Source organism: Micropterus salmoides, unplaced genomic scaffold (assembly GCF_014851395.1).
Source record: "Micropterus salmoides isolate LMB-PRFRI ecotype aquatic unplaced genomic scaffold, ASM1485139v1 Ms_hic_scaffold_10, whole genome shotgun sequence".
Taxonomy (NCBI): Eukaryota; Metazoa; Chordata; class Actinopteri; order Centrarchiformes; family Centrarchidae; genus Micropterus; species Micropterus salmoides.
In genome coordinates, this window is record NW_024040041.1 from 8415864 (window position 1) to 8443188 (window position 27325).

Genomic DNA, 27325 nt, shown 5'->3' on the forward strand with positions numbered 1-27325 from the left:
AAAGATACTGCAACTTCATTCAGTGCTTAGACTTAGTCTAAGTTAAAATTAATTTCATTTAGCACTTCTATTTCTACTGCCATTTCAACTTCTTTTAGTATTCCACTGCCTCTTCAACTGCAACTGTTTCAGGATTTCAACTATTTCAAATGTTTCATCTGCACATTTTCATTAGCGAGGACACACACATTTTCTTCAGTCAAGTATTCCTAGTATTAGTATTCCGATTAAAATTGTTGTCAGGCCTCTTAACCGTGACCATATGTTAACATGTATTTTACTATTACTCCACGTAATAGTATCTCATTACATCATAAACTATTTTATGTTTTTCTTTTCAAAAGTTTAAAAAAATCCATCTGCATTTTCTTCTTTGCTGATAGTAGATGTAAGATAGACTTGTTGCTCAGAGTAGCCTGCACTGTATTCTCATACATTTATCTAAGATTTTATCCAAACAATTGAAACAAATGATATGACTCCTTTCTTGCTGATAAAGAACATTTACATGTCAGGTAGTGCGAGGAATACATTTGTACTTTGAAGGTCCTTTATTGTGAGTTTTTGGTTAACTTTCTCCAGGTAAAATAAGCATACTTATTTGATTATCATTTAAACATTTAGAGGTCCTTGCCTAAAACATAAGCCCTTTCTCCTGCCTGGTAGATCTGAAGATGTACTTAACTGTAATATTAAATACGTAAATAGGCTACAGATTAATACATGTGAGCAGAATTGTAAAGTTGTAGTCTATTCATGTGGAGATAATTTAAGGTACTTTATATACTACTGATTAGTTAATAGTACAACACTGCATTATAGTTTATAGGCTCAGTGTATGTTCTGCATGTAAACTCCTATATTGCTTAGTATCAAAATAATATAGGGGACTAAAAAGTATAATGTTTCCCTCTAAGAAGTCATGAAGTACATCAAAATTGTACTTAGTTACATATCAGCAACAAGTATTCTTTTATCAGATTATGTACAAATGTGGCTGCAAATTCAGCTTTTGATTTCTGCCTTATCATGTTATCAGAATTTTTTCCGCCATATTCACACGTCCTGCTTTGTCATGTTAAGCCTCAGCAGTCTGAGTAACGTGAGTCAGCAGTCTCACTTCCCATGTGACTCAGCTGCTACATCATATCATGGCTCTATAAAAGGGGAAGGACGGAGCAGTGAGGCCACAGAGGACCATTGACCAACTGTCAGAGGACCAACCATCATAACAGAGAGAAGACTTCACTTTATTACAGGTGTGTTTTATACATTGTTGCATACATTGTTACTCAAATATTAAAGTAAATGTGATTAATTAAACCAAACCAACCATTCATTACAGCCTGCAGAGATGGAGACCATGAAGAGTGCCAGGAAAAATGAGACAGGAGATGTTGGCAGGTATGTCAAAGAGTTTTCCAGAGTTTTCAGAACAATTTGAACCCACAGAACTGTTTCGTTCAGAATATGATTTCATGCTTTAAAAGCTCCTTCTGAATAAAAGTGTGCTTTTTTGTGTTGCCCATCTTCTGTCAGTGATTTATCGGAGCAGATTAAGGCAGCCACTAAGGTCAATCATGTCAGAGCTGAAAACACACAGCTGATGCTAAGTTACCAGAAGGGACAGATCACCCTGCCACAGTACAAGGTAAACTCTATACACACTAACTGCCTTCAGTTAACACATCTGTGGGTTAAAAGAAAGACAAAAATCACACTTCCTCTTTCTACATTATCCTGAAAAGTGAATATTTATCTTCACGCTTTTGTCAGGTCCTGTTGTTTTCCCTCTATGAGATCTACAAGGCGCTAGAAGAGGAGCTGGACAGAAATTCTTCCCATCCAGCTGTTGCACCTATATACTTCCCTCAGGAACTTGCCCGCCTGGAAGCACTCGAGGCAGATCTGGAGCATTTCTTTGGCGTAAACTGGAGGAAAATGGTGATTGTCCCCTCAGCCACACACAGATATGAACAGAGACTGCGGAAGGTGAGTTGAGAGGAAGACCTTCAATTATTCATGGTAGGCCTGTTGTGAAATAGCAGCTGAAAAACAGCTTTTTTCTTTCAGATTGGCAAAGAGAGCCCAGAGCTGCTGGTGGCCCACGCCTACACTCGCTATCTTGGTGATCTATCAGGAGGGCAAGTGCTGGGGAAAATTACTCAGAAATCCCTCGGGCTGAGCAGCAAAGGGGGGCTTTCGTTTTTCACCTTCCCTGGAGTGACCAGTCCCAACCGCTTCAAGCAGCTGTACAGGAGCCGGATGAACAGCATCGAGCTGACAGAAGAGGAGAAGGAGGAGGTGCTGAAGGAGGCCGTCGCTGCCTTTGAGTTCAACATCCAGGTGAGATAAGGGGGATCAATGCGCAGATTTACTGTCTAGATGGACAATGTGGTGTCAGTGACCAATAATAGAATCATGGAGTTTGTTCAAAGGTCACATTGAAAGTTGTCTTAAAAAAATAAAAATAAAGGGGAACTGATTCGAATACATGCTAGATAAGCATGCAACCAACTTACTGACTGTATGGCTTTTCCTCCAGGTTTTTGATGACTTGCAGAAAATGTTGAGTGTCACAAGAGAAGCGGTGGACCAACCAGAGCCCAGTGCTGTGAGAACTTCCATATTCACATTTTCACCCATCATGCAGTTCACCGTGGGAGTGTGTGTCGCACTGACCACCATTGGAATGGGACTCTATGCCTTGTAGGCTTTAACCAGCGCTTGTAATTGATATGCACATAGCACTTTACGGATCACTTCATACAACAAATCTGAAATTTCTCATGTATAAACGATCAAATCACAGCAGAAACAGTGATTCTCTCAACTTTTGTCATTTGTAAGAACTTTTTTAAAACAATCCTACAGTGTAAAAACTGTCTGTGATCTTTTTATGATTTGTGTTGAATAAAAATATACAGATCAGAAATTAAAACGCTTCATGTCCTAATATGATTTCAAATACTTTAATTCTTTACACATGCAGACATTTGATACCATCTTCAACAGTGACACCCTAAACATTTTTCATTGTTTTAATATAAATTCTGATACACATAAACACACAGTTGGTGCCATGACCCTGACATTTTGAAATGCACTTTTCACCATGACTGAGATCAGAAATTAAGAGAAGTCCACTGGTAAATCCAGAGTAGCAGGAATAAGCAGACCAAAACTATTTACATTACATCAACAACAACATGTATTAGCACAGTTTGCTCTACTTGACTCTGTAGAGCACTTTCCTTTGCATGCGGTGCTGAAGCTCACCCCTCCTCAACATCAGGTGGAGGACTTTGTAGATGGCGTGCTCTGGATATTTCTGTAAAATGGTACAGAGGGAGAAACGATGAGACATTACTCAATGAACTGGATGAAAAAAAAAAAAAAAATCTTATTTTTGCCTTGTTAATACACCCGATTTAATTTTCCTTTTGTTTTAAATGATGCTTTATGTCTATGTAAAGCATTAAGTAGCTGTCCAAATCACCCCCTTCTCATTCTCTGATTAGCTACAGGTCACTAAAAACACTTCACAAACAAGAACATAGCGATATACACAAAACTCTTTATTGCCTATTTAGTGGTAACCCCATCATTCCCACTATACTCTGCACACAGGACTTGTTTCACCATATAATGGCGGAAAAATAAAACTAATTCACTTCATGTTCCTTTCCCCCTTTATTGTGATTTTCTCAGACTGACCTGTTTAGTGAAGTCTTGGACGATGCTGTGCTCAGACACCTGGGAGCCGATAGCAAAGCGTCTCTTCAGCTGCTTCTCAATGCGTGAGACCATTTCCTGGTCCTCCTGAGAGGTGAAGCCCTCCACTCCTAGAAACAAAACATGTGGTTGGAGAGGTGTTAAGAATTTATTGCACAGTGTCCAGTTAATAGAAATCCTTGACAGAGTAAGCATTTTTGAATTTTGTTAAAGCACAGAGTCGATAGGTAGAGCAGTCGTTCCCTCACAGCCCTGTCAGATGAGCTCCAGTACTCCACACTGACCCCACCAGTCATGTTTCAAATGGGCTGAACTGGATGTTATTTAACACTTTTAACTACATTAATGCAGGGTTCTTGCATCATTTTAAGTCAAATTTAATTCTTTTTAAGACCTTTTAAGACCTCAGCAAATATAAATTTAAGACCTCAAATTTTGAAACAATTTCTTTGATAGAAGAGACGCACGTTTGATCTCTTTATGAACGTCACAATGCCATATTTGGCAGTTTGATTTTCACAGGTGAATGACTTACCTATTCTGAATAGGGAAACATAGAGGCTGTTTACACCTAGTGTTAAAATGTATTTTGGTGATCAGATTGTGATCGGGTAGCACTTGACCACATGAAAGTACATGTGTAAATGCACCCGAGATGTATTGAGGACAGATTGTGATCCAATCAGCAAAACGACCTCTGGAGGTGGTCAGGGACACCATGACCACATGGATGCAAACGCGTTGTCTATCCACATACAACTACTACTTGGGCGGAAATATGTACCGGTCACAGTCTTCTGCAAATAAAATCCAAAAGTCTGACAGCGCAGACAGGCGCCTACACAGTGTGTCCATTCAGTATTGTGCTCAAACAGTGCCGATCATTGATCACGCTCAGGTTTTTGGTGAACTGATCGTGTCCGTTTGTGAATGTGAACTAGGGCTGGGCAATAAAACAATAATGATAATTATCGTGATACCATCTTCCTCAATAACGATATACAAATGTTCAATAAATATTTGGTTTAATTCATTTGAATCACAAACGAATTAGCACTTTCTTTTCTATTAAGAAATATTTCTATTATTGTGTTGAGGAAAAGGGACTGAAAAAAGATTTTACTTTCTTTCTCATGCATATTTGTTGTTTTGAATGTTCTACCTCTGCAAACTCAATATAAAAGAGTAACTTACATATTATAAAGAAATGTAGCAAGAAAACGATGCCGGACCGAACTTAAGTTTCACTTTCACTTTCCGGCAGAGCTAATACACAGGTGCACCGCTAAAGAGAGGTAAACCAATCACAGTGCAAGACATAGCCTACTTTAGAAAGTTATTTTACAATCAGAATCAAGTTTATTATTATTTAGTTAGATATTTTTTATATACAGTCTATGTGTGGGCTACAGTTATTTGAGCTAGACAGAACGATCGGATCTTCCTCCAACTACTTTAACTTGCGTCTCCCAATCTTGCAGCCACGACTGACGTTAATGTGACAGGCAGCCAGATGACAACGTCTGCAGCAACCGTAAACGTAATATATTAAATTTAAATTATTACATATTAGACTTAAATTAATGGTGGGGTCTCGCATTGTCAATTACTAAAAGAAAATCACTCAAATACACGCTAATTAGGCGTTTTAGGCGACTGTGCATGACAATTTTTCTACCAGCCTTAAACGCACCATCTTTAAATTTAATACCTACAGCAAATTTAAGGTAAATTTAAGACCTTAATTTCCCTTATTTAAATTTAAGACCTTTTAAGACTTTTTAAGGAGCCGCGGGAACCCTGTAAAGTGGATATTGTTACAGTATTTCAGCATTTAGGTCAGTTTGGTCAAGTTAGCATTTATACTTAAGCCGCCTTTTCTTTTTTTTTATAAATTGTCATTTCTATTTTTTCAAGTTAGTGGAGCAGCTTCACAATATTACCACATACTAACCCGCAGAAGTACCCTCTGGGGTAAAAGTACCCCTCGCTGGGATTTAGATGATGAAAGGTACTCATGTAGTGTCACTTTACAGTGGACAAAATACAATGGACTTCTGTTACGTTCCTGTCCCAACTACTAAACCACACACCTGAAAGGCTGCCAGACAGTGCAGCATCCAGTGTGGAAACCTGGAAGAGTCTGAGGGCTTCATCAACCTCTTCCTCTCCAGCCACAGCCTGCAGCTTCATCTTGGCCAGGGACTCTGCAATACGCACAACGGCCTCCAGCTGCCTGAAAAAGCAGAGAGAAATGATTACTCAGAGCATTCCAGGTAGAGCAAAAGATATGCATCCATCACTGGTGTTTAGATGTTCAGACAGCATGTAAAAATACCTGACAGTGATGGGGATGGAAGGTCTTTTGTCCGTCTCTCTTTCATGCTCTCGTGCTCCGCTCCTCATCACCACGTATCTGTTTTTCAGCTTCTCCGCAGCCGCAGCAGAGAGGCGAGGGCCGCATTTACTGTAAGCAAACATTCAGACCAAACAAAATTAGTAAGCACGCGACAGTAACTGAAAAAAAAATGTCTGGCTTTTGTGTCGGCAGAAATACAAGTTTAGATTGACTCACGTTCTGGCATAGGCGATGTATTTCTTGAAGGTGGCCAGTGGAATCTCACCCTCAACACCCTCCGTCTGTGTCTGCGCACTCAGGTGAACATTCATCACGTGACGAGCCAGCGTCTACAAAAAGACATGAGAAAAGACATGACACGCTGTACCGCTGCTTTCAAGTGCTGAAAGCGTCCAAGTCATACGCGTGCCTCCTTACCATGTCTCTCTGCTGGTCATGATGATCTTTGATGATGAAGATCATGTCAAAACGGGACAAGATGGTGGGCATGAAGTCAATGTTGTCCTCCCCCTTTGTGTCGTCCCAGCGGCCAAACACAGAGTTAGCTGCAGCCAGCACTGAGCAGCGAGAGTTCAGGGTGGTGGTGATGCCGGCCTGGGGAGAGTTCGTTTGCCCTGTTAACTTCTCAGAACAGCAAGAAAGCTGCGTTTTTGTTAAAATACTGAAATGGGAAATACCTTGGCGATGGAGATGGTCTGTTGCTCCATGGCTTCATGAATGGCCACTCGGTCATCCTCTCTCATCTGAACAACAAAGAGAAGTCTTTAATCTTGGGACACAAATTAAGTTAAAACATAAAAACTCCTGCTACGCAACAAATCCATTTACCTTGTCAAACTCATCGATGCATACAACTCCGCCATCGGCCAGCACCATGGCTCCCCCCTCCATGATGAATCCGCGAGTGTTGGGGTCCCTCAACACGGAGGCCGTCAGACCAGCTGCACTGCTGCCCTTACCGGACGTATAAATCTGACAGCACACAGTGAAGGCTCAGGGTCAGTGGGCGAATTCACGCGCAAGCATGACAACAAAGGAAACTGTACAGTGAAGCGCCATCAGCACGGGAGAACCGATACTTACCCCGATAGGTGAGCACCTCTCCACAAACTTGAGCAGCTGAGACTTGGCTGTACCAGGATCTCCCAGCATCAGCAGGTTGATGTCCCCCCTACGAGTGAGACCATCGGGCAGCCTAAAAAAAGGAAAAGGGGGACAACACATTACTAAACATGTAAGGAGAAGATTTACACCAATCTCTGCTGATTTGGAGAACATCCGGCAGCCTCACCTCTTCCTTGAGCCTCCAAACAACAGACAGGTGATGGCTTTTTTCAGATCATCGCTGCCGTAGATTGACGGAGCTACAGAGCGGGCCAGGGAGGCGTAGATGTTAGGAGTAGCAGCCAGTGCTCTCAGCTCCTCCTCTTCCTGTGGAGAGACTGATCCAGTAGCACCACGGCCTGGAAGGAAAAACAAACTGGGTCCTATAACTCTCCTTCCACATGCTAGAATCGCATATGACAGCAATACTAATATTTTACCTGCCCCTTCGGTGTCCATCTGGATGCCAACCACTCGCAAGTAGGATGCACGGATGCCCACACCAGCACTTTTCTCTTTGCCTTTGGCTTTTGTAGCAGCCATCTTCTTGATGGAGTAGATACCCATGATGGTCACTCTGTTCCCTGGAACCACTCTGTCACACAGATACCTGAGAGGGGAGGAGGACAGTTTTTCATTTCTAATTATAGAAAGATCACAGAAGCACAAGACACCATCGATTTAATAGTTTGCTTGAGAATGAGCTCCTCACCTATCACAGTAGAGCTGTAGATGACGGGGCATCTCTCCGTGAGGCACAGCGTCTGGAGATTCCTGCAGACGGAGAGTCTGGAAGTCAACACAGACGCAGCGGTCCGGGATGATGAAGTAAGGGTCCACAGGACATTTCACCCTTCCAGCATTCTCGCTGAGAAAACAGAGAAGTTGTTGGACACAATGGAAAGAAAGTTAAACTTGCAAGTGCCCTGCTTGAGGAGGCCTTGAAACGGTGTGCTTGAAGCAGATGGTCATACTCACGTGTTGCATTTGCGTGGCAGCGCGTAACCCTGCAGGCCTGGAGGCAGAGGGATGTTGTTGAGGACAGCACGACAGCCGCGACACTGCAGACACACCTTGGTGGCCTTCGCCCTCACTGCTGTGGCTGAGATGATGATGCCGTGCACCTTCACCAGACGAGACACCTGCTCGGACTGTGGGGGGGTGATCAAATGTTCAGATGTGATCAAATGTTCGATGATAACTATGAGAATAAGATACGCAAAGAAGTCTATAGGTACCTTGAGGCCACGAATGGAAGCGTGATGGGCGTCACTCTTCAACATCACCTGGACATCCTGGACCGCCTCCTCCCCTGCAGGACGGGGACGGGTCACTTCATCAGCTACCTCCTTTGCAGCTTCCTCCAGCTGTAAATTAGAGCAAATTGTTAGCGGAGAGACATCTTAACAACAAAGATAACTGCTGTGTGAAACATTGAGAATAGTTCAACTTTTTGGTAAAAAAAAAAAAGGGATCAGTCGTCGTTAAGCAAATCACGTTTCATCTATGTACGTTGGTTTTAAACCCACCAAGGGCAGGTTCTCAGAGGGCAGCTTGTAGAGACAGTCCGACAGATCCTCGTCGAAGCTGGCAAGGTCCTCCATCTCCACCTCCACATAGTATTCCCCCAGGGTGTAGTGTCGCTTAAGCTCATCTCTGATAAAAAATAAATAAAATAACAGCCAAAAAACTCAATAATAGTGTTGAAGGACTGCTGCTCTCATACCACCAGAACAAAAAGAACAGCAAATATGAAGCCACACCAAGTTAAAAAAAAAGAATTACCCATTTAATGCCAGAGTAGCTAACAGGCATGCTTCAGTGATTTACTGTTGCACTTATTCAATTTGGGGGACTCACAAGAGACAAACAGAAAAAAATAAAGTATGACCATGTGAAGCAGAGATATTCTGACTTCTACTCTCCATTATAGGTCAAGCCCCAGAGATGCTAGATCCTACATTTCCCATAATACAATGCAAATGCTTCTTTCCTTAGACCCCCTGTTAATATCCACTGCTTTCAAACGCGACACAACTTTCTGCTTAAAAGTGTCGAGCCCAAATTGAGATGACTCCACATGTAATACTGGTGAAATATCTATTTATTATTGACGTCTGCGGAGGTTCACAAACTGGCACCAAGTTCATAACTCTTTTGTTTTAGTTCTTTTGGGTAACTTAGCTAAAACTATGCATCACCTCAATCTGATTCTTACAGACCCTAATTACGATGTCCGATTATTATTATTATTATTCTCACCTGTATTTATATGTGAAGCCGGTGCGGTCAGTCCCCACTCTGAACTGCCGGAGGAACTCACGGAACCGTTTCTTGATCTGGACCCTCTTCTGTCCGCCTTCATCCACCCCGGGTCCCTCTCCACCTCCCAGGCTGTCACTGTAGTAATATCCCGGGTCGTCAAAGCCAGACATACTGAACCAGATCTGTGAGTCTGATACGGTGGACTAGATTTTCTTAGTTAAAAGAGAAACACGATGGGTGTTCGCTGCCAGACACAAAGCTCCTCGCTCGGTTTCGCGGTAAAAACTGAACTCCTTCCCGTTTGTTTCCCGCGAGTCGCTTCTAGCAACGCCCCTCTCCTGTCCTCTGATTGGCTGAAAACCACGACCGCCTGTTACTATTGGTCAAAGCGGGTTTGCGGAGGCGTGTTTTCAATGTGAAGGTGGAGTTTGTGAGCATTGATGGCGCGAAAACGACAACAGGAGGAGGAGGAGGAGGAGAGGAAGCACGAGGTGCACCGGCCACAAAGAAGCACGAACACATTAGTTTCCAGTGCGAAGTGCGATCAGAGTAGACGGAAACCATTGACTGTACATAACGGAAACACACTTTTTAAAAAGTGTTAACGTTGCTTTTAAGGGGACTCGCTTTCTTGACAGTGTACAGTTTACTATGAGGATAGTTAAAATCAACTAGGTCTGTTTTAGAGGCTTATATCTCCTATGAAATAACCATAACAGATGGTGTTAAAACTTCTTCAGATGATCAGTGAGACTATACTATGTAAAGATTTCCTGCAAGACCGGTGTCTTTAAGATTTTAACAAAATAAAATATATCCCCTCGAGACATGTTTTGAATATTCTTTTAGTCTAAAACCTTGTTAAAGTTCGTTAAACTACATTTACTCCTTTTCTCCCACTGAAAAATCCTGAATCTTAATGTTCAATAACAAAGGTTTAACTAATGGATGCAGTATGTCTCTCCTGCTTTGCCGTAAACTCTATTCTCAGAGTATGTGCTTTATGTTTCCACTTGTGTATGTCATACTGGATCACGATTTGCTTCCAAACTAGTTGTAATGTCACAAAATCAAACTCATACAAATATGGTTCATCTCAGATTTAAGGTGAGCGCAGATGAGCCCTCTAGTGGCAAACAGTGAAACTCAAACACAAGTGATGGAACATCAAGAAAATCACTTTGTTTGTGTGTGAAGGGGGACCAAAATGCGCAAATCAGCTGTGGTGTCTCTGTAACGAAAAGGCACAGCAACTCTCCTATTGAGGAGAGCATGTGTTGTCCTCACAAACATTAAAACCACAATCTGTCCGACAGACGATTGACCAGCCTAAATAAACTCATTTATTACGAAGTATACAAATACTCAATAGAAGCATTTTCTCCCTCATATGCATTTTTGTGCGAAATATGGAACAGCCCCTTTTTGTGAAAATACAAACACATACACATGTTAGCAAAAGTACTTTATTTAGCTAAGCAAACACTACAATAACATTATCCTCTGTTGACCTACAAATGTAACTAATATTTCCATCAAGGTCTTGAGTAACAGGCACTACGATCTGCAGGAGCAAGCGGTTCAACATTTTTCAGTAAATCATGTTGCTTGCTGGGTGTTTTTGATTCCTACTTATTTGTCCTATTCAGGAGACGACTCCATGCTTTCTGCCCGTCTGGATGAAAGCGTTGACACAGTGGTCGATGTCTTCGTCTGTGTGGGCGGCTGATATCTGAACGCGGATTCTGGCTTTCCCCTTTGGTACGACTGGGTAGGAGAATCCAATCACATACACCCCTGTGGAGGGAAGACACGTGTTAACAGAGCTCAGATCGGTTTCTGTGGCAGTCAAGATTGTTCATTGCACACCGCACTTCTGACTTGTCATTAATGTAACGTAATCGTCAGTACTTCCAGCCTATTTCTGATTGAAAATAATTTTTACCCCTAAATGTTATATTACCTACATTACATACTATGCTACACCTAGTCATCGCCTTAAAGTGCAGGTGTAAATGCACCAAAGTCACATTTTAAAAAATCTGACGGTCTGATGTCAGCAAGAAACAGCAACTGCAAAGCCTGATCCAGGCATTTATTAGTATATTAGTAACCATTTAAAAGATACTGTCAAATATTTTTCAATGTTTAGGTTGATCTGCTCTTGCTTGCATTCGTACTGCTGGACATTTCAACCATGTGTCCACTTTTTAGCTAACTATTTCAACTGTTCATCCAGTACTTTTAGATTTCAATTATCCAATATGTTTGGTTGTTTCACCTTTTATCCAATAGTTGGAGCTGTTAATCTTTTAGCAAACTGTTTTAACTGTAACAGGACAAAATGTAGAATAAAGCCGAATGAAAGGGCTAGGTGTAAATGGGGCCACATTTTAAACTGTATTTCACAATGAAGCAAGCTCATATGGATTAAGTTGTCACAGTGGTCTCACCTAGCTTCAGCATATCATCGGCCATCAGAGAGGCCAGCCGTGCGTCGCCCAGCATCACTGGACAGATGGGGTGAGCCGAGCCTGCAATGGTGAAGCCAGCCTGCGTCATCTTGTTCCTGAACCTGAATGGACAGCATAGAAAAAGTATTACAGTAACAATTACAGAAGGATAGCCGTGCAAGCATGCATAAACCAATCACATGCTGTGTTCCATTTAACTCGGAAGTCGGAGCTGGGAATGACATCACACCTGAGTTGACCGCGTTCCAGTACAACAAAAAATTTTAGTTGGAAAACCAAGATTGATGCCTGTGGCCATTGTTAGCAATACCAGTTGATAACAACACATTTCGTGGTATTTTGCACACACAAACACCGCAGCAACATGTCCACAGATATAAGTTGGACAGGACTGTGTGTACGACTGATTCAATGAAACACAAGTAAGAGAGAAGTGAGATAAACAGTGTATTACTACAGCTTTCACTACTGTAGATGCTGGGAGCAGCCATCTTGGATTCTGTGGCCAGGATTGGTGAGGTTTTCCCGCCTTTCCGAGTCAGAAATCTGCTTAAGGGTGCGTTCCCGTTGAAATTGTTCCAACTTGGAAATTCTGACTTCCCGTGTCAAATGGAACGCACCATAAAACCTTTGCATAGTACTATATGTATTGTACTGTACTTTAATGTAGCTCACAGCTGCATAAAGTGGCCTGAAGGCAACATGTGGGTGTAACTGAATAAGGTAAAAAAAAAAAACAACAAACATTTATTCCCTCCACATTTTTAGAATAACGGTGCTGCCAGTATGAATATTAGCTCATTTGGTTTTTGTTCAATATCAAGACAATGATGTTTCTGAATTTCTTCCTCCTGGGAGTTTCATTTCCATAAGTAAATACGGGCCAGATATAAGTGAACCGTTAACCGTAGAGATCGGGTGGAATAAAATTTTAATAAATCAGAATCCAAGATCAATCACATCTGAATCCTTTTGAATACCTTATTTAATCTCATTAAGCTTTAGCTTCCATCATTTGCAAGTAACTAAATAATTCAACTCAAAGATTCATCTGTGATCGCCTGTTATTGGCGAGAAGCCTATGGTTTTTATTGGTAGCTACTAAATGAAAGAACATTAATTATGTTTGATTATTTCATTTTCACAACCTGCAGCTACAACCTAAAAATTACATGAGCCGCAGCAAAACATATGAAACGTTTGATTGTTCTGACACACTGATTCAGAACTATGACGTTAATGACCTCAAAATATTGATCTGATATGCATAAAAAGTTAAACTGTGACTGCCATGATAAACCAGGTGAATTTTCTAGAGAACAGTCACCACTGTTGAACTACAAAAACACAGATCACTCGTGATCATAGAGTAATGTGTCTATTCACTCACAATCTGTGGAGAGGGCACATTAACCAACAGACAAACGTTTCAGTGTGGCTGTTACGGAATTATCGTAAGCTAGTTAGCATCAGGTGACATAGTCTACCACTGGTGACGTTGTTCATTTTAACTGGCAAAAGCAACGGTCAGCGACGGCTAACGTCACCTGCATGTTTTTCAATCTTGGTCTAAAAAAAAAAGTAATGGGGGCGAATAAAAAGTTTGATAAGAGATTCAGAGCTGAATGAATCTGGGTATTAGCGCTGCAACAAACAATTATTTTCACTGTCGATTATTTTCTCGAATAATTGATTAGCGACCACAACCCAAAGATATTCAGTTTACTGTGGTTGAGGAGGAAAGAAACCAGAACATACGTATAACTCTGGTGTTGGAGAAAAATTTCAAATGGGCAGCTTTAAATAAGAAACAAACCTGCTTTTAGACTTGACCACAACAAATTTCTGAAGACACTTCAGAGGTTTTGAATGGGTTAGAACAAATACACCAACTTTCAAAAAAGTAAGTCATCTTTAAGTAAAAACCCCTGAGGTGTCTGGCGTCTGACAAACGCACCTCATGGTTTTGGCCGTCATGCTCTGCGCAATCTCACTGGAAGCGAGCAACAGCTCCACAGCCCGGGTGGCACAGCCCACCACAGGAGGGGGGAGGGAGTTGGAGAACAGGTACGGCCGCGAGCGCTGTCTGAGCAGGTCAATGAGAGCCTTAGGGCCAACTGTGTAGCCACCTGAAAGCGAAAATGTGTACAAGTTAGAGAAAGGACTGATTTAGTACGGTTACATCTTGTGTATTAGTACCATACCACTTGTTAAGAGTGATTGTTTTGGAAAATTCGCTTATTTGTTTTCAGAGTTAGATGAGAAGATCAATACTCTCATGTCTGTATGGTAAATACGAAGCTACAGCCAGAAGCTGGTTAGCGTAGCATAAGCTGGGAGCATTAACTTCTCTGAGAAGCTAGCGAATAGCAGAAGTCAAACATCTACCAAGCTACAGATGCATTCATCCGGTGGCCAGAAACACAATGCCACAAATGACTGATAATGTTGCTTCATGTCTGCCAAATGTGTAAAAAGGCATCTGTTTGCTAACGTGCACCCCATAACAACTTTATAAAACAATATACCAGATGTTTTCATGCAGTAGTAGAGCAGCTTTAAAGCTACAGTATATTTTTGAAAAGCAGCAAGAAATAGGCAGAACTTTTATCTTATCAGATGGAGACGTACCAGCTGCTCCTCCCAGTGCTTTCCCCAGGGTGGAGTTTACAATGTGAACTCTGTCCATCACTCCCAGGAGCTCGTCTGTCCCTCTGCAAATCACAGGGAGTAGTACCATCAGTTTACTCCCTCATGGTGATAGTAATAAATGTTGTAGACAGCAACCAATTTTCACTGGGCTGATTTTGTTTTTCTACATACAACAATCTCATGTTATCACAATAATTAGAAAGTTGCTTTAATCACAGAAGTACAGCGGGGATAGCATAACAAATATATTAAAGCCAACAAGCATATTCCTGTCTCCATTTAATCATGTCCCATCTTATCTGCCTCCTACTTTGTCACTCATTACCTTAATCCATGCTTAAGATGTTTAACATCCATGATATTTTTGTATTAAACACGCAGTATTAATAACACTTTTTAACATTGTTAAATGGATAGTTTGGAGTGGGGCTGTGTGAGGTACTTGTCCAGTGTCACTACAGTAGTTAGACATGGGTCGGCACGCCCCCAGTTTGGAGAAGAAAACAGGAGTACTTGCAAAGATGCTAATTGATGCACTGCTGTAGACAGGGGCAGCAGCAAAATGCATTTTATGGATATTGATTTTTTTTTCTAAGAAACAAAAACAAAAACAAAAGAACCCCCCCCCAGTATCCATCTTGTGAGGGAAGGGGTCATGTACATGTCATGCTCTGGGTCACTTGCAGATCTAGAGGCAGAAAGACCTCTTTCTCCCTGTCAGTAGTTCTTGCCACGGTCTCTCTGTCAGTAAATGAAAATGATGACAGCTGTGCAGATAGGAACAGTCTGATACCTAGGAACCAAGGGCAGGAGGTGTGGTGTGCTTATTGTGCTTCTTCAGTCTTAGATGTAATTAGACTGACTGTCTCCACTTTGAATGCAGTACATGTGACTTCCAGCTCCCAATGTGACTTAAAGAATAACCTTGTACGGGACATTGTAGACTCTGCGGGATAACAAAGGGACAGTCTATGATTGTGGACCAGGAAGGAATCAGCAGATTTGGTTTGATACTACACTGTGTTGTTACTCTGTGTTGCAGATGCCGCTGTCTCCTTGGCCGAGCTTCATTAAGACATCCAGAGTTTTCGTAATTTTACTTCGCAGAACATGGAGATGCTGATCTACTGCTGCCTCGATTGTGTGACTTTGGTGTTTAACTAACACTAAAGTCAGCTCCCCGTCAGAAAGTGCTGTCTGACAACAAGGTAAAGCGGTGAAATATTCTAAATATAGTGTAGACTTGCACTGATATAGATTTCATTTTAGGTGGGCCTTTTTTAGGTGGCTAGAAAAAGGAAAGACAGGAGGCTAAATGCAAACATGCCACTCGTGTCCCTTTAAAACGGTGAAGTTGAGAAATGATGGGACAGGCAGCAGCCTGGAATAATCGCTTTCCTCCATTAGTAACGGCCATGAATAAAACACAAATTATCAAGTAAAAAGAAATAAAAGACATGCGTATTTTTGCATTTTTGGTTTAATCAGCATCTTACCCACCTGCCCCTGGACCCCAGGAAACCTGTGGCATGGCATTCATCTATAAACACCATGGCTCCATACTGCTCAGCCAGGTTGCAGATTCCTGTTAAGGGCGCCACGTCTCCATCCATAGAGAAGACTCCATCTGTCACTATCAGGCGCATACGAGATGACTGAGGAGGACAAAATAGAGTCCTGACGGTCAGTGAAGCGCACCCCGCGTCCTGTCACAGTCTAATCAATACTATAACCCTTACATGACCCTGTCACCTCAGTAATATGGGGGTTTCATGCACCATGAAACTCAAACTGAACTATGGGATTGACCTGTGTGAACTCTGTGGGAGTCATTCATCATTATTGTTGAAATGTTTCATCAAGAGCAAATGATGCGACGCATGCTAATGGAGACTTGGGAAATATGAAGCTAGAGTTGTAGCTACAGAGTACACCAGGACTGGCTTTAGTTGCTTCACGTGATACAAGAAACGGGAATTACTTCAAAGGGTTGCACCGCCCAAAATTACAAAACAAAGCATATTTTCTCTTTTTCTCATCACTTGTAGAGATATCTAGTCATACAGACAGTCTGTTTTTATTTGTTATGGTTTTGTCTTCGCCCAAATACAACTGGCCGTTAACTAAGCCCCGTCCCTCTTAGTTAATGTGGCTGTGCACGGCACATAACTCAGTTAACAATGATAACACAGAGGCAGACTTAACACAAGAATTTGTAATTTTCAAAAAAAAAAAACAAAAAAAACAAACAACGGGTGCTGGATTTCAGATAGAGGTAGACAAAAACAGGCTTCTCATTTCTAGGAGATGACCACAAATTTTGCTGAAACAGTTGCAAGCAGATTATATCAGCTGTAGCTTGCTTATTAATGTATTGTTAGCTACATGAGTTCTCGCGTTCTCTGGCTGACTTTTTTACGTTTCAAGCGGAGTCATCTCAGAAGAAGAATCTTGTAAAAGTATCTGAGGCTACAGCTCACACGTTCCATGCAAAAAGTCAGTCCAGATAACCAAAAGAATATATTGTCAACAGTTTAGAAATAGTCCCTGCAAAATGCTAATATTTTAATATTTCATTATCACTGTGGACAGGATGGAGAATGAGTCACTTATCATATGTTGAAATATTAGGACACTATATCAGAGGCATAAACATTACTGAAATACACAGTAATAATGGTTGTTTCCATGTTAAAAGCCACTCTTCATGTTCTTCTACAGCACAGGAAGAGGTCCACACACACCTGAGACTCTTTGAGCTTGCTCTCCAGATCACTGAGGTCCATGTGTTTGTAGCGTAGCCTCTTTGCCCGACACAGACGGATCCCATCGATAATGGAGGCGTGGTTTAGCTCATCAGACAGTACTGCGTCATCTGGACCCAGCAGAACCTGGTGAAAGAGTTCCATGATACTTTATCGACCATAATCCTTTTTGTTCTTCTGCCCGCCTGCTGGAGATGTGTAAAGTACCTCAAACAGTCCAGCGTTGGCATCAAAACAGCTAGCATAGAGGATGCAGTCCTCCCTTTCGTGAAACTCTGCCAGCTTCCGCTCCAGATTTTTGTGTAGATCCTATAAGCAGAGTGAACTCATTAACCTCCATGACATTTGGCTGTAATACAGCTATGATGTGTTAAGTGTTGACTTGAGTGGTGAATCAACCGTCATACCTGTGTGCCGCAGATGAATCGGACAGAGCTTAATCCAGCCCCGTGTGACTTAAGAGCATCAATCCCTGCCTGCACCACCTCTGGATGACTAGACAGTCCCAGGTAGTTGTTGGCACAGAAATTTAATATGCCTGAGTGTGTGTGAGAGTGAGAGAGAGAGAGTTTAGATGGAGACAGGGAAACCTGGCATAAAAAGGTCACTATTTCAGACATTTTCTAACTCAAGTCAGAAACACAATAACCGCTGTGTCAAACCCAGTAAAAATGTTTGGCAAAAGGCAGGTGACAAAAACAACACAATGCAGCCAGCATCAGGACAAAAAGTGATAGAAAAACACAATGCAGGACGGTGGCTTTACTGTCCAGATGAATAGATGAAACGCTCACTTTCACACATGAGGGATCATAATGGCCTGGAGACAATGGGCCATTCACTGACCAATCTTTGGCAAAGGTTAACCCAGCAGTGTAAACACTGGCTGGCTGCTTTGCTGGCAGAACAGCAAACGGGGCAGAGATTTTCTGCTGCTCTTTGGGTACTTTTGAATTCAAGCGAGCCATTTTTTCCTTTTGCTATGAAAGTACAGCTTTATCAACAGCTTACTGTTGAGGTTATAATTATACCATTTAAAGACCAGTCATTGCAAAGTTGTTGTTGTTGCGTGTTTTAGATTAGGCTATGTAAGTCCTGCAGTTCGCAAGCTTGTTTCTCCAGTAACGTTACTTCAGTGACCTGTAGTTTGAGTCAAGTTCAACATCAAGATAACACCGGGGCAGAGCGCAAAGTGAAAAACAGAGCAACCAGCAACAATGTTTTATCTAGAGTTTGTAGCCAACCCATGGTGCGTTTAAGGACAGTACGGCCCATTGCTATCACTTATTTGTATCAACAGCTGTTACTACAAACTACCACTCACTGCTATGACTGCCTCCCACGGTGATTTTAGGACCCTGCTCCGACGTGATAATCCTCTCCGCTTTCCAAGTCCCCGCCGCTCGGATACCTTCGAGCTCGTGCTCCAGCACTGCTCTGGCTTCAGCGACAGCGGAGTAGCTCCGGTTCAGAGCCGAGGCCGAGGGCCGCAGGACGCCCCGGACTGGTTTCACCAAACACCGGGCAGCTCGTCCGAGAGACATGTTGGTGAAGCAGTGCGGTTGAGGTGTCAAACGAGCACGAGGGCTGAACGTTAAGGACCAGAGACTAGGCGTGGCCGCGACATGTAACAAGGGTAGGCGTGTGTGTATTGAACCAATCAGAGGCTAGTACACTTGCCAGGTGGCTTGTTTTATCCAATCATATTTCAGATAGGATTTATTTACTGGTTCAGGTTCAGCTCCAGTATGGCAGCAATATGTGGCCTAAAATAAACCGATGTTTGACTTTAGTGAACTTTTACGAATTTTCTTTTAGCAAAACTACTTTATCTCTAACTCATTTTAAAAAATGAACATTGTGCTACAACTACAAAACCACTGCCCTTGTCTTTGAGTGTCATTATTAGTCTACCGCACACACACACACACACACACACACACACTCACGTGGACCCTGATTACCCTCTTTTGTCCTTAAAAGATTTGCAAGATTATGCAAGTTCCACTGCATTGTGACAGGTGTAAATAATAATCACAATTCTGAACACAATTATGTGTATGTACACATAATTACTTTAAGTATGTCTGATTTTTGAAAACCTCTGTTATCAGTTAAGTAAAACCTGCACAGTGATGTGTTTCTAGTATACTCATTGTTCTGTGAGAGCCAAACTGAAGGCAGTCAGAAGGTGTGACACGTTCAGGACCAAAGCCAAGTCAAATCTAATTAACAACAGACAGGAACTTAAAAGAGATTTGCACTGGCCCCACACCTGGGAAGCCATGAATGGATTATACAGTAAGAACCATTAATGTGCTGCGCTTTGAGGTTAGAATGAGAACAGCCAGACTTCCAGTTAATAGTTTTAGTTTAATATATGACAGCAGTCTGTCATGACTTCCTGTTAAATGTCAAGTAAAGCATCTTTACAAGGGAATATTGGATGTAAAAAAAACCTCAGTCAGTTTCCTTTGACATCCTACATCAATAACAACGTGAAGCATCAAACTATTACACTGTATAATAGCCGAACTTCTCTTACATACAAGTTATCAGTGTTTGCTACTTTGACAGGGATGTATTCTGTAACCCATCATCACATTTGACAACATACATACATCAGCAATATAATACATCATCTATGTTGCAAAAGTTGTTTTCTGTAACAATCTCCTCTCTCTCTATTAACAGCAGGAATGTAACCATATAAAATGTGCAAATGTTTGCATTCCACACATGGACAAACCCTCATAACAATGTCAAGTAAAAAACACCGTTTTTCATCAAATAACATTATTTTCATCAGTTAAAAAAAAACATATTTGCTCCCCAGGAAAGAGCAGTATACAGAGCGACGATAACCTCCCTCTGATATGAGCTGTAATCCCCATATCAAATGTGCCATTCAACCATTCATCTAAAGGACATCTCCAGTTCTCAGCCGACAGCGCAGGAGCTTCATGAGTATGGTTAGTTTGGCAGGTTTAAAGTGTAAATTAAGACTCAGAGTGGTTGGTGTCCTGTGAGGACGTTTTCAGCGATGGCAGACGCTCGGCTGCTTTTGCTCTTTCTGCTAAAAACTTGTCAAACTCTGCAGAGGGAGAGAAGCAGGGTTAGATGAGATAACACTTCTCAAGTAAGTTCACTGAATGGAATAACGGTGAGAAGTAGAAAAGAAAACATGCAAACAAGATGCTGGTGTCAGCGTAAATGGGAAAAATACCAGACAAGACTTTTGTAAGTTACAATCTGGGACTTTTACTGATTCTATGGACTGTTATTCTTTTTGATTACTTTTAATTTTTTTTAGTTAACTATTTCAGCTATTAATTGATTATTTTTAACTATTTCACTGTTTATTCAGTACTTATTTATTCATTACAGTTAGTAGCTAACTGTTAAGACTTCTATCCTATTTTTCTTACTATGTTTAACATACTGTTGACCGCATCAATGTAGTTTTCAGGTGTTAAAGTTGACTCAATATTTTGAGTATTTTAAAAACAATATATATATATATATTTTCAAATTATTTGAGCTACTCCATTATCTTTCCTTTCCACTGTCAACTGTAGAACTAGTAGTCCTTGGGTCAAAATAAGCCTGAACTGATTAATTACCAGAATTAATAATTTTTGTTCTGTTACATTAAAAAAAGCATGGCATAAGTGTTGTTAGGAGTATGTACTTAAAATTGGCATTGCTATGCAGAGAAGAGAAGATGAGAGGTAGTATGTGGCCACCACATACCCAATTAAGCCTCTAGTGCCACCTACGGGTCAAATGCAGAAATATTTATCAGCAGATATGAGACCGATGGGTAGAAATTAGAGTTTAATATATTTATGTAAAGAAAAAAGTAATCAAAACCACGAGTTGAGCCTTTAGCTCCAAGTAAATCATTTCCCCTTTAAACACTCAAAGTGCCCATGCTAGTGAGCTAGTACGGTAAGTGTAACATAAAACCCCTCAGACGATACAGGTGTAAGTGAATGCAAAATAAAATAATGGATGATAAATGATGCTGATTTAACTAAAATTAAATTATGGAGGCCCTCACCTTCACTGGTCACACCATCCGAATCCTCAAAGTCATCATACTGTGTCACAAAAGGAAAAGATATGTTTTTCTTTACATATACTGTAATTAAACACACTGTGTGCAGTTACAAGACAAATATAGTTAAATGAGCATCTAGTTATTTTGCATCAAGATTACTGTTTTTATTTATTTGTAGTAAATTCAGTAATCCAGCTGTTTACCTCATCATCCAACTCTAGCCATTTCTCAATATCATCCATTACAGTGTTCTGGTTAATAGGAATCTGAGAAAGAAAGCAGAGCACCAGGATGGTCAGTGCAGTAAAATATATCATATAATAACCGAAGAAGACTGATGAAACGTTATGAAGATGAAACAAAGCTACCAAACCACCATTAAAAAACACAAGAACAACCACATATCGGTAAGCAAAGCGTGACAGGTATGACAACAGTGTAGCATATCAGGACAGTGATAAACCCAAATATTGTCATGCTCTGTAGTGGACGTAGGCACAAACGTAAACTCCAAGTCTTCCCCAAATATTAAAGCATGCAAACCAACATCTCAATACCTGAAACACCAAACCCTAAAAGTGAAATCAATCCGGACCACAGCAAAACTAAATTTCAGCCTCATGACAAAACAAAGAGACAGAGGGTAGTATGGAAAGGGGAATCAATGAAAAACCAGTATGCATTATGGACACAGACCCACCATTCCCCTTTTAATCATCCAATCTAACTTTGGAGAAGAGCTGCAGGTGGAGGCTGGGCTGCCATCCTTCATGCGCAGACAGAGAGTTAAGGAGGAAAACAGTTAAAGTACTGAGACAAAGCAACATACACATTTACTCAACCAGGAAGCCTTTTGTAGGCCAGGTAATTCTGTACTATTTTCTGTCTGAAAGGCACGGACAGCAGTGCTCCCTGCTATAAATAACACAGCTTAGACATTTTACAGTACCATGAATCTCTATACAGTGAGCTTGTTACTCTGTTGCACATAAAACCTCAGAATTCAACTTGAGGTTGGTGTCAAATGTGAGGAATATGATAAACAGCATACAGTATTGGTTTCCAGTGTCTCGAGCCAAATTTGCACTTTTCATGCTTAATTTGTTTCTAGTGATACCAAAGGTCACATCATGTGACAAAGCAGAAACAACTATACTATAAATGTTGTGACTAAACCTGTTAAAACCAGAATTACATGGCATCTTTGCTTAGCCTACCGTTCCAGCGTTTAGTAGTCTGCTGTCCAGAGCCTGAGCCAGACCGTCCACTGCAACTTCATTCTCTTTGCTGAGACACAAAACACAACGTTTTTATATTCGCTAACTGCCATGTAAGCTAATAATTTCATTTAACATATAGTGAAATACTGGTACATATTTTAAAAAGGACTTAAATGGAATAACTTGGCATTAAACATCAAAAACAATGATCCGCATCTTTACAAATGCCATTCCTGTGAATTTTCTGGGGAACAAGCTTCAAAACTGCTCTCTAGGATTGTAACTGTAACAGTGTGATTTAATAAATCAGCAGAATTTGCCTTGTTATTCAAACAGCATTGCTTTTAGTTCAGTGGTTCCCAGACTTTTCTTATCTGATGTACCCTACAGTGGCAAAAGCTGCATGTTTTAACCATTTATCCAATATTTTCAGCTAATAATTTTAACGGATCAACTATCCAATACTCTTCGCTAACCAGCTCTTCATCCACTAGGTCTACTTTGAGCTATTTTAACTGTTCATCCATTACTTTAGCTAACTAAATGTTTAACCATTACTTTTAGCTAACTCTTTAGACTTCTCTGCTTGCTTTCTAACTAGTTTTGCTCTCTTATCATGTACCCTCAAGGGAAATCACTGTTTTAGTTATTACCAAAACTACAGTCTTTAAAGCTTCATGGTAATACAAACTATGGTTTGTATTTCATTCTGTACCTTGGTCTTTGTTGAGTTGAGACATTTATTCTCTGTGATAATGTGTCATCTGATTCACTTGTACCTGCAAGAAGGACAACAACACGTTTCTAGTGTACAGAATAAGTAGAGGCATACATACACAGTACTGTATGTGTGCAGTATGTAGGTATGTTTTAGCAAACAGTGTGTGCATGGTTTATCCAAAAATTTACTTTATAATTTATTGTTTGCCATTTTATGCGAGTGCTTCATTTTGGGATGTACAGTATTTATCATTTTGAATCAATGTCACATTTTGAGGAACATATAAGGCTTTTTGCTATTTGTGTGAGCAGTTTTGGGAATTGTGTGTAGAGTTTGAAAAAAAGGAGACGTAGTTTTGAAAATGTGTGTAAGCAGTTGTAAAAAAAAAAACCCTAATAACAACAAATAAATAATACAGGCATCAGACTGTTGTACTTACTAAGTTTTGCCATCTGACTGGACAAACTGTCAGCCTTTGACTTGCTGAGTGAGCTATCATTGATAACTGATGCAACCCCTGATTGGCTGACAGACTCCTCTGTCAAATCGAGGTCTGTAAGGTTGACGTATGGGTGGCTCTGAGAGATAAACAAGCAATAAATTCAAAGTCCACGACGCAACCATTTCATAAATGTACGGGTGTTGAGGATATTAAGTAAGAATAACAACCAATTCAACAATGATTGCCATGTTCTTTACCTTTTGTGCCATGTCTGGACCATTTGTTATTCGTCTTTCAAACCTGTAAACAGCAGAAAGAAATTATATCATTATCAAATGGCAAAATCCAGCCTGTTCAAATATTACAATCCTCTTATTTTGTTAATAAATAAGTTAGTATAATAATAATAATTGTAGTTAACCTGTGGTAGCGAGTAAAGGCAGTGTTCATCTCATCATTAGTTGCCAGCAACTCTTCGATCAGCTTCTCTTCACTGAGTCTGGGGACGATCTTCACTATCCTCTCTTGCATTTCCTTACATACTGTGTATAACTGCTAATGACACAATCAGACAAAGAATGTGTGGGTGGGGGGGGGGTTGAGTGGGCAGATGCAACACAAAATGTATAAAGTAGGAGATCAGTTAAGGGTAACACAACATGACTGGATGGAAATGATTTTCTTACATAGACTACTTCACATAAATAAAACCCGAGTCTGTTTTGTTTTTTACCTCCAGCAGCTCCATGTCTGCTTGTTTTACTGTGACTGGATCCAGCTGACTCATCATGTCTGACATCATTGTCAGGTTGCTCCGCACCACTCCCAGCTCTGTCTTCAGCTTTTTTACCTAGAATATCAATAATATTTCCTGAATAAGCACAGCTATAGTAACTTCTTGCAATAGCCAACATTGATTTTATGAGTGTCGGGGCCAAGATTCAGAAACACAGATGCAAAAAGGAGTTGTGAGATATTTTTGTGTAAAATATCTGTCTCTAGGGCAGCAAGGCCATCACCTGGCTGGGAGTGAAGGCATTGTTTCCCCCTAAGGCTAGTTTCAGCTCAGAAGTCTGGGAGGGGATGAGCGGAGGTTTGGAAGATAGGAGCTCAGCAGGCAGAGTAGTGACAGCGGGCCCGTTCTTAGGCAAAGTCTGGTAAGCAAAGGCACAGAAATGACCCGAAAGAAAGATTACCAAAGATGATAGGTAGCACCCAAATATCAGCAGCAATTGGCCAACAATGTTTGTACCGTTTTTGGGGCTTGGACGGGTGAGTAACCCTCCAGTTCTGTCATGGGAAACTCAAGTCCTTTCCTTCGCAGGTCTTCATACACCGACACCACACCCGTCAGGTCGGGTGAGCTACGGAATGCGTCAGCCCACGCCTCGACAGGAGAATACCACAAGTTACTACCAGGCTGTAGCACAATGTGATAACAACATGGCATGACAACAATAAGATTTTTTTTCCTCCATGCTGCCTCAGTGTTGCCAAACATGTAATGCAGCATTTTTTTTTACCTGCACAATGCTGAGAACTCTGTCATGCAGGACTAATGGAGGGTTGTTTCTCGGGATGATCGAGCGCACCAGCACCCCCTCCACAAAATCCCGTGTCGTCACCATGATGTGAAACCTGTAGCCACAGTTCTTCACACAAGTCTCCAGGACCTAACATCAGAGGGGACGTGGAGAGTCAGCAAATGCGGTATCGGGCAAACTACTGTATATTTTATAACTCAAACCAAGTGACGAAAACATAATCTGAGTCAACAAGGTGGTGACGAGGGAGAAACACTCACAGTCAGCGCCAGCATAACCTCCTTGAAGTTCTTGTTCCCCACAATCCTTTTCTTTATGGCTCTGACTGCATCTTTGGGTCTGTAATCACAGAATTATCCACAGTCAAAAGCATGTAAACTCCAGAGGACTAGTTGGTTCCTGATGCTGACACACAGACACACATGCACACATACCCTTCCTCTGAGCTGTTAATCATGTCACAGATCTCCATGTTGAGGGCCCAGTCTTCTGACGGCAGGCTGGAGCTGGTCGCACACTCTGAAAAATAGGTGAATATACACTTCAGAATAACACTGTTTACTCAAATAGCTTGCCTTTATGATTATTATTAATAAGATGATTGATTAGTACTTAGTATGTGTATCACAATATTAATCATTTATTAACATAACAAACCTAACACTTCACATTAGCTACGGTAATACTGCATTTTCTGACAAAAACAACATTGTCCACAAATTAAATTTGTGGTGTTCCATGGGGATCAATCTTAGGCCCATCAAGAATTGACTGCCTGTGCACGTCATCTTCTTTTCTTTTTGTAAAAATATAATGCATTACGTTTTTGATTATATAAAAAAAATATATAAAAAAAACAATGTTAAAATAAATTAAATCACTAAAATAGTTAAACATCACTAACGGGGTTCAGTATTTAGCTGTGGGGCCAAGCACCAGGCTATTTAAAGTTGTCTGAGTGTAGGCTATTAGAGAACAGCACCAGTATAATGTCAAAATATGGCTCTTTTGTAACTAAATAATTTCAATGTGTGGGGGCAAAAATTTGAGGCAGCTACTTGAAATCAATTTTAAACAGTTTTTAAAAACATTGTGACTACTAAATACTTCTAAGTTATATATGGAAAAAGGACAGATGGTTGAGTATAGCCAATTGTATGTAAAACTGTCCCGTTTGTATAACAACTAACTCTGTAAGCTGCTATACTTAAATCTGCTTATCTATTTATTCCAATGACCATATCTCCATTTCCAACAGTCAACGAAAACACATATGCAATCATTAGGCATCAGCTGAATGTGCATCTAATTTAGGTCAGGAGGGTGTCGGCCACTTTGCGTCCCGCCCAGCAATTGGCAGGTTAAACACACACAACCAATCAACGTGAGCACCACAGCATTTAAATCCCGCCTCTGCCAATTATTGTTTAAGGGATGCGTCAATCAAAGCGTAGCTCTTCTGTCAGTCTTAATACATTTAGCTTGGATTAATTATTTTGATATAATAACATGTGCGCATTTGCTCGTGCAATAAAAACTATTTATAGTGAAAACGGGGGAGCAGCTAGACTGATATGTGAGTGTCGGAGGCTTAATGCGTCCAGCAAAGGTGACTGAAGCGTTTGGTTATTACAATGTTACGATGGCGGTTGTAAAACTGCTCACCGATCCGCTGTCCCACCGGCGTGCTGAACGGATTCCCCATTAAAAACTCCATGTTGATGAGCGGTGAGGGCCCTGCGAAGCACCGACGTCCCCGGGTAGAGCCGTATGCTACGACAAGCCCCGCTCGCTCCTGCAGACTGCTGCTCCTCACACAACAAAGTGGGGCACTAGTTGAGCTCATACACTGCGTCATACTTTAAAGGGAAAGCAGCCTGCAATTTTCAGACCGTCAGCGTAAGCTACTCTGTAACTGCACCCCATACAGGCTCTTTATATCGCTGCACACACAGCTGAAAAATAAAGTGCTCTAAGAAAG

At 41.0% G+C, this 27325-nt stretch overlaps 4 protein-coding genes across 11 annotated transcripts; 1 reads left to right on the forward strand and 3 right to left on the reverse strand.

The window, feature by feature from the left end:
* The first annotated feature begins 1106 nt into the window (after positions 1 to 1106).
* On the forward strand, positions 1107 to 2941 carry hmox1a (heme oxygenase 1a). The gene is made up of 6 exons (XM_038694281.1): positions 1107 to 1259; positions 1346 to 1404; positions 1540 to 1651; positions 1777 to 1992; positions 2074 to 2346; positions 2546 to 2941. Exons 2-6 carry the CDS (start codon positions 1355 to 1357, stop codon positions 2711 to 2713), a joined length of 819 nt encoding a protein of 272 aa, XP_038550209.1. The 5' UTR covers positions 1107 to 1259; positions 1346 to 1354; the 3' UTR covers positions 2714 to 2941.
* Positions 2942 to 2958: 17 nt separating this feature from the next.
* On the reverse strand, positions 2959 to 9735 carry mcm5 (minichromosome maintenance complex component 5). The gene is made up of 16 exons (XM_038694245.1): positions 9461 to 9735; positions 8728 to 8854; positions 8437 to 8565; positions 8177 to 8349; positions 7911 to 8066; positions 7639 to 7808; positions 7386 to 7557; positions 7178 to 7289; positions 6923 to 7066; positions 6772 to 6837; positions 6512 to 6688; positions 6311 to 6423; positions 6074 to 6202; positions 5829 to 5971; positions 3718 to 3845; positions 2959 to 3331 (listed from the first exon to the last, which is right to left on the reverse strand). The coding sequence occupies exons 1-16, from the start codon at positions 9631 to 9633 to the stop codon at positions 3230 to 3232; spliced, it is 2214 nt and encodes a 737-aa protein (XP_038550173.1). The 5' UTR covers positions 9634 to 9735; the 3' UTR covers positions 2959 to 3229.
* A 1176-nt stretch (positions 9736 to 10911) lies between these two features.
* On the reverse strand, positions 10912 to 18964 carry gcat (glycine C-acetyltransferase). Its single transcript, XM_038694363.1, has 9 exons — positions 18679 to 18964; positions 17762 to 17892; positions 17562 to 17663; positions 17334 to 17480; positions 16090 to 16244; positions 14569 to 14651; positions 13895 to 14066; positions 11917 to 12038; positions 10912 to 11260 (listed from the first exon to the last, which is right to left on the reverse strand). The coding sequence occupies exons 1-9, from the start codon at positions 18896 to 18898 to the stop codon at positions 11109 to 11111; spliced, it is 1284 nt and encodes a 427-aa protein (XP_038550291.1). The 5' UTR covers positions 18899 to 18964; the 3' UTR covers positions 10912 to 11108.
* A 743-nt stretch (positions 18965 to 19707) lies between these two features.
* On the reverse strand, positions 19708 to 27186 carry tom1 (target of myb1 membrane trafficking protein). 8 transcript variants are annotated; one of them, XM_038694318.1, is made up of 17 exons: positions 27010 to 27184; positions 25779 to 25863; positions 25605 to 25683; positions 25324 to 25473; positions 25053 to 25187; positions 24820 to 24954; positions 24534 to 24650; positions 24222 to 24355; positions 24058 to 24100; positions 23798 to 23936; positions 23353 to 23416; positions 22635 to 22704; positions 22118 to 22183; positions 21621 to 21683; positions 21418 to 21457; positions 21108 to 21129; positions 19708 to 20448 (listed from the first exon to the last, which is right to left on the reverse strand). In XM_038694318.1, the coding sequence occupies exons 1-17, from the start codon at positions 27059 to 27061 to the stop codon at positions 20442 to 20444; spliced, it is 1401 nt and encodes a 466-aa protein (XP_038550246.1). In that variant the 5' UTR covers positions 27062 to 27184; the 3' UTR covers positions 19708 to 20441. The 8 variants fall into 8 exon arrangements, with proteins under 8 accessions (XP_038550246.1, XP_038550231.1, XP_038550252.1 ...); XM_038694303.1 differs by lacking the exon at positions 21108 to 21129 and having other exon boundaries at positions 24222 to 24352; positions 27010 to 27186; XM_038694324.1 differs by lacking the exon at positions 22118 to 22183 and having other exon boundaries at positions 27010 to 27183.
* Between the last annotated feature and the right edge of the window lie 139 nt (positions 27187 to 27325).

Excerpts from the sequence above, each read along its gene's own strand:
- hmox1a (XM_038694281.1), top strand. The coding sequence starts at position 1,355 with ATGGAGACCATGAAGAGTGCCAGGAAAAATGAGACAGGAGATGTTGGC. Across the intron at positions 1,652-1,776 it reads TCACCCTGCCACAGTACAAG|GTCCTGTTGTTTTCCCTCTA; the intron begins GTAAACTCTATA and ends CGCTTTTGTCAG. Across the intron at positions 2,347-2,545 it reads CCTTTGAGTTCAACATCCAG|GTTTTTGATGACTTGCAGAA; the intron begins GTGAGATAAGGG and ends CTTTTCCTCCAG.
- mcm5 (XM_038694245.1), bottom strand. The coding sequence starts at position 9,633 with ATGTCTGGCTTTGACGACCCGGGATATTACTACAGTGACAGCCTGGGA. Across the intron at positions 6,838-6,922 it reads GCATCGATGAGTTTGACAAG|ATGAGAGAGGATGACCGAGT; the intron begins GTAAATGGATTT and ends TTTGTTGTTCAG. Across the intron at positions 6,203-6,310 it reads TACATCGCCTATGCCAGAAC|TAAATGCGGCCCTCGCCTCT; the intron begins GTGAGTCAATCT and ends GTTTGCTTACAG.
- gcat (XM_038694363.1), bottom strand. The coding sequence starts at position 18,898 with ATGTCTCTCGGACGAGCTGCCCGGTGTTTGGTGAAACCAGTCCGGGGC. Across the intron at positions 16,245-17,333 it reads GCAAGCTCAAAGAGTCTCAG|TCATCTCGTATGCGCCTGAT; the intron begins GTGTGTGTGGAC and ends TGTCCTCCTCAG. Across the intron at positions 14,652-16,089 it reads TTCCTGGGGTCCAGGGGCAG|AGGGACAGACGAGCTCCTGG; the intron begins GTGGGTAAGATG and ends TGTGATTTGCAG.
- tom1 (XM_038694294.1), bottom strand. The coding sequence starts at position 27,061 with ATGGAGTTTTTAATGGGGAATCCGTTCAGCACGCCGGTGGGACAGCGG. Across the intron at positions 25,474-25,604 it reads AGGTTATGCTGGCGCTGACT|GTCCTGGAGACTTGTGTGAA; the intron begins GTGAGTGTTTCT and ends CTCTGATGTTAG. Across the intron at positions 24,101-24,221 it reads GCCTTTACTCGCTACCACAG|GTTTGAAAGACGAATAACAA; the intron begins GTTAACTACAAT and ends TGCTGTTTACAG.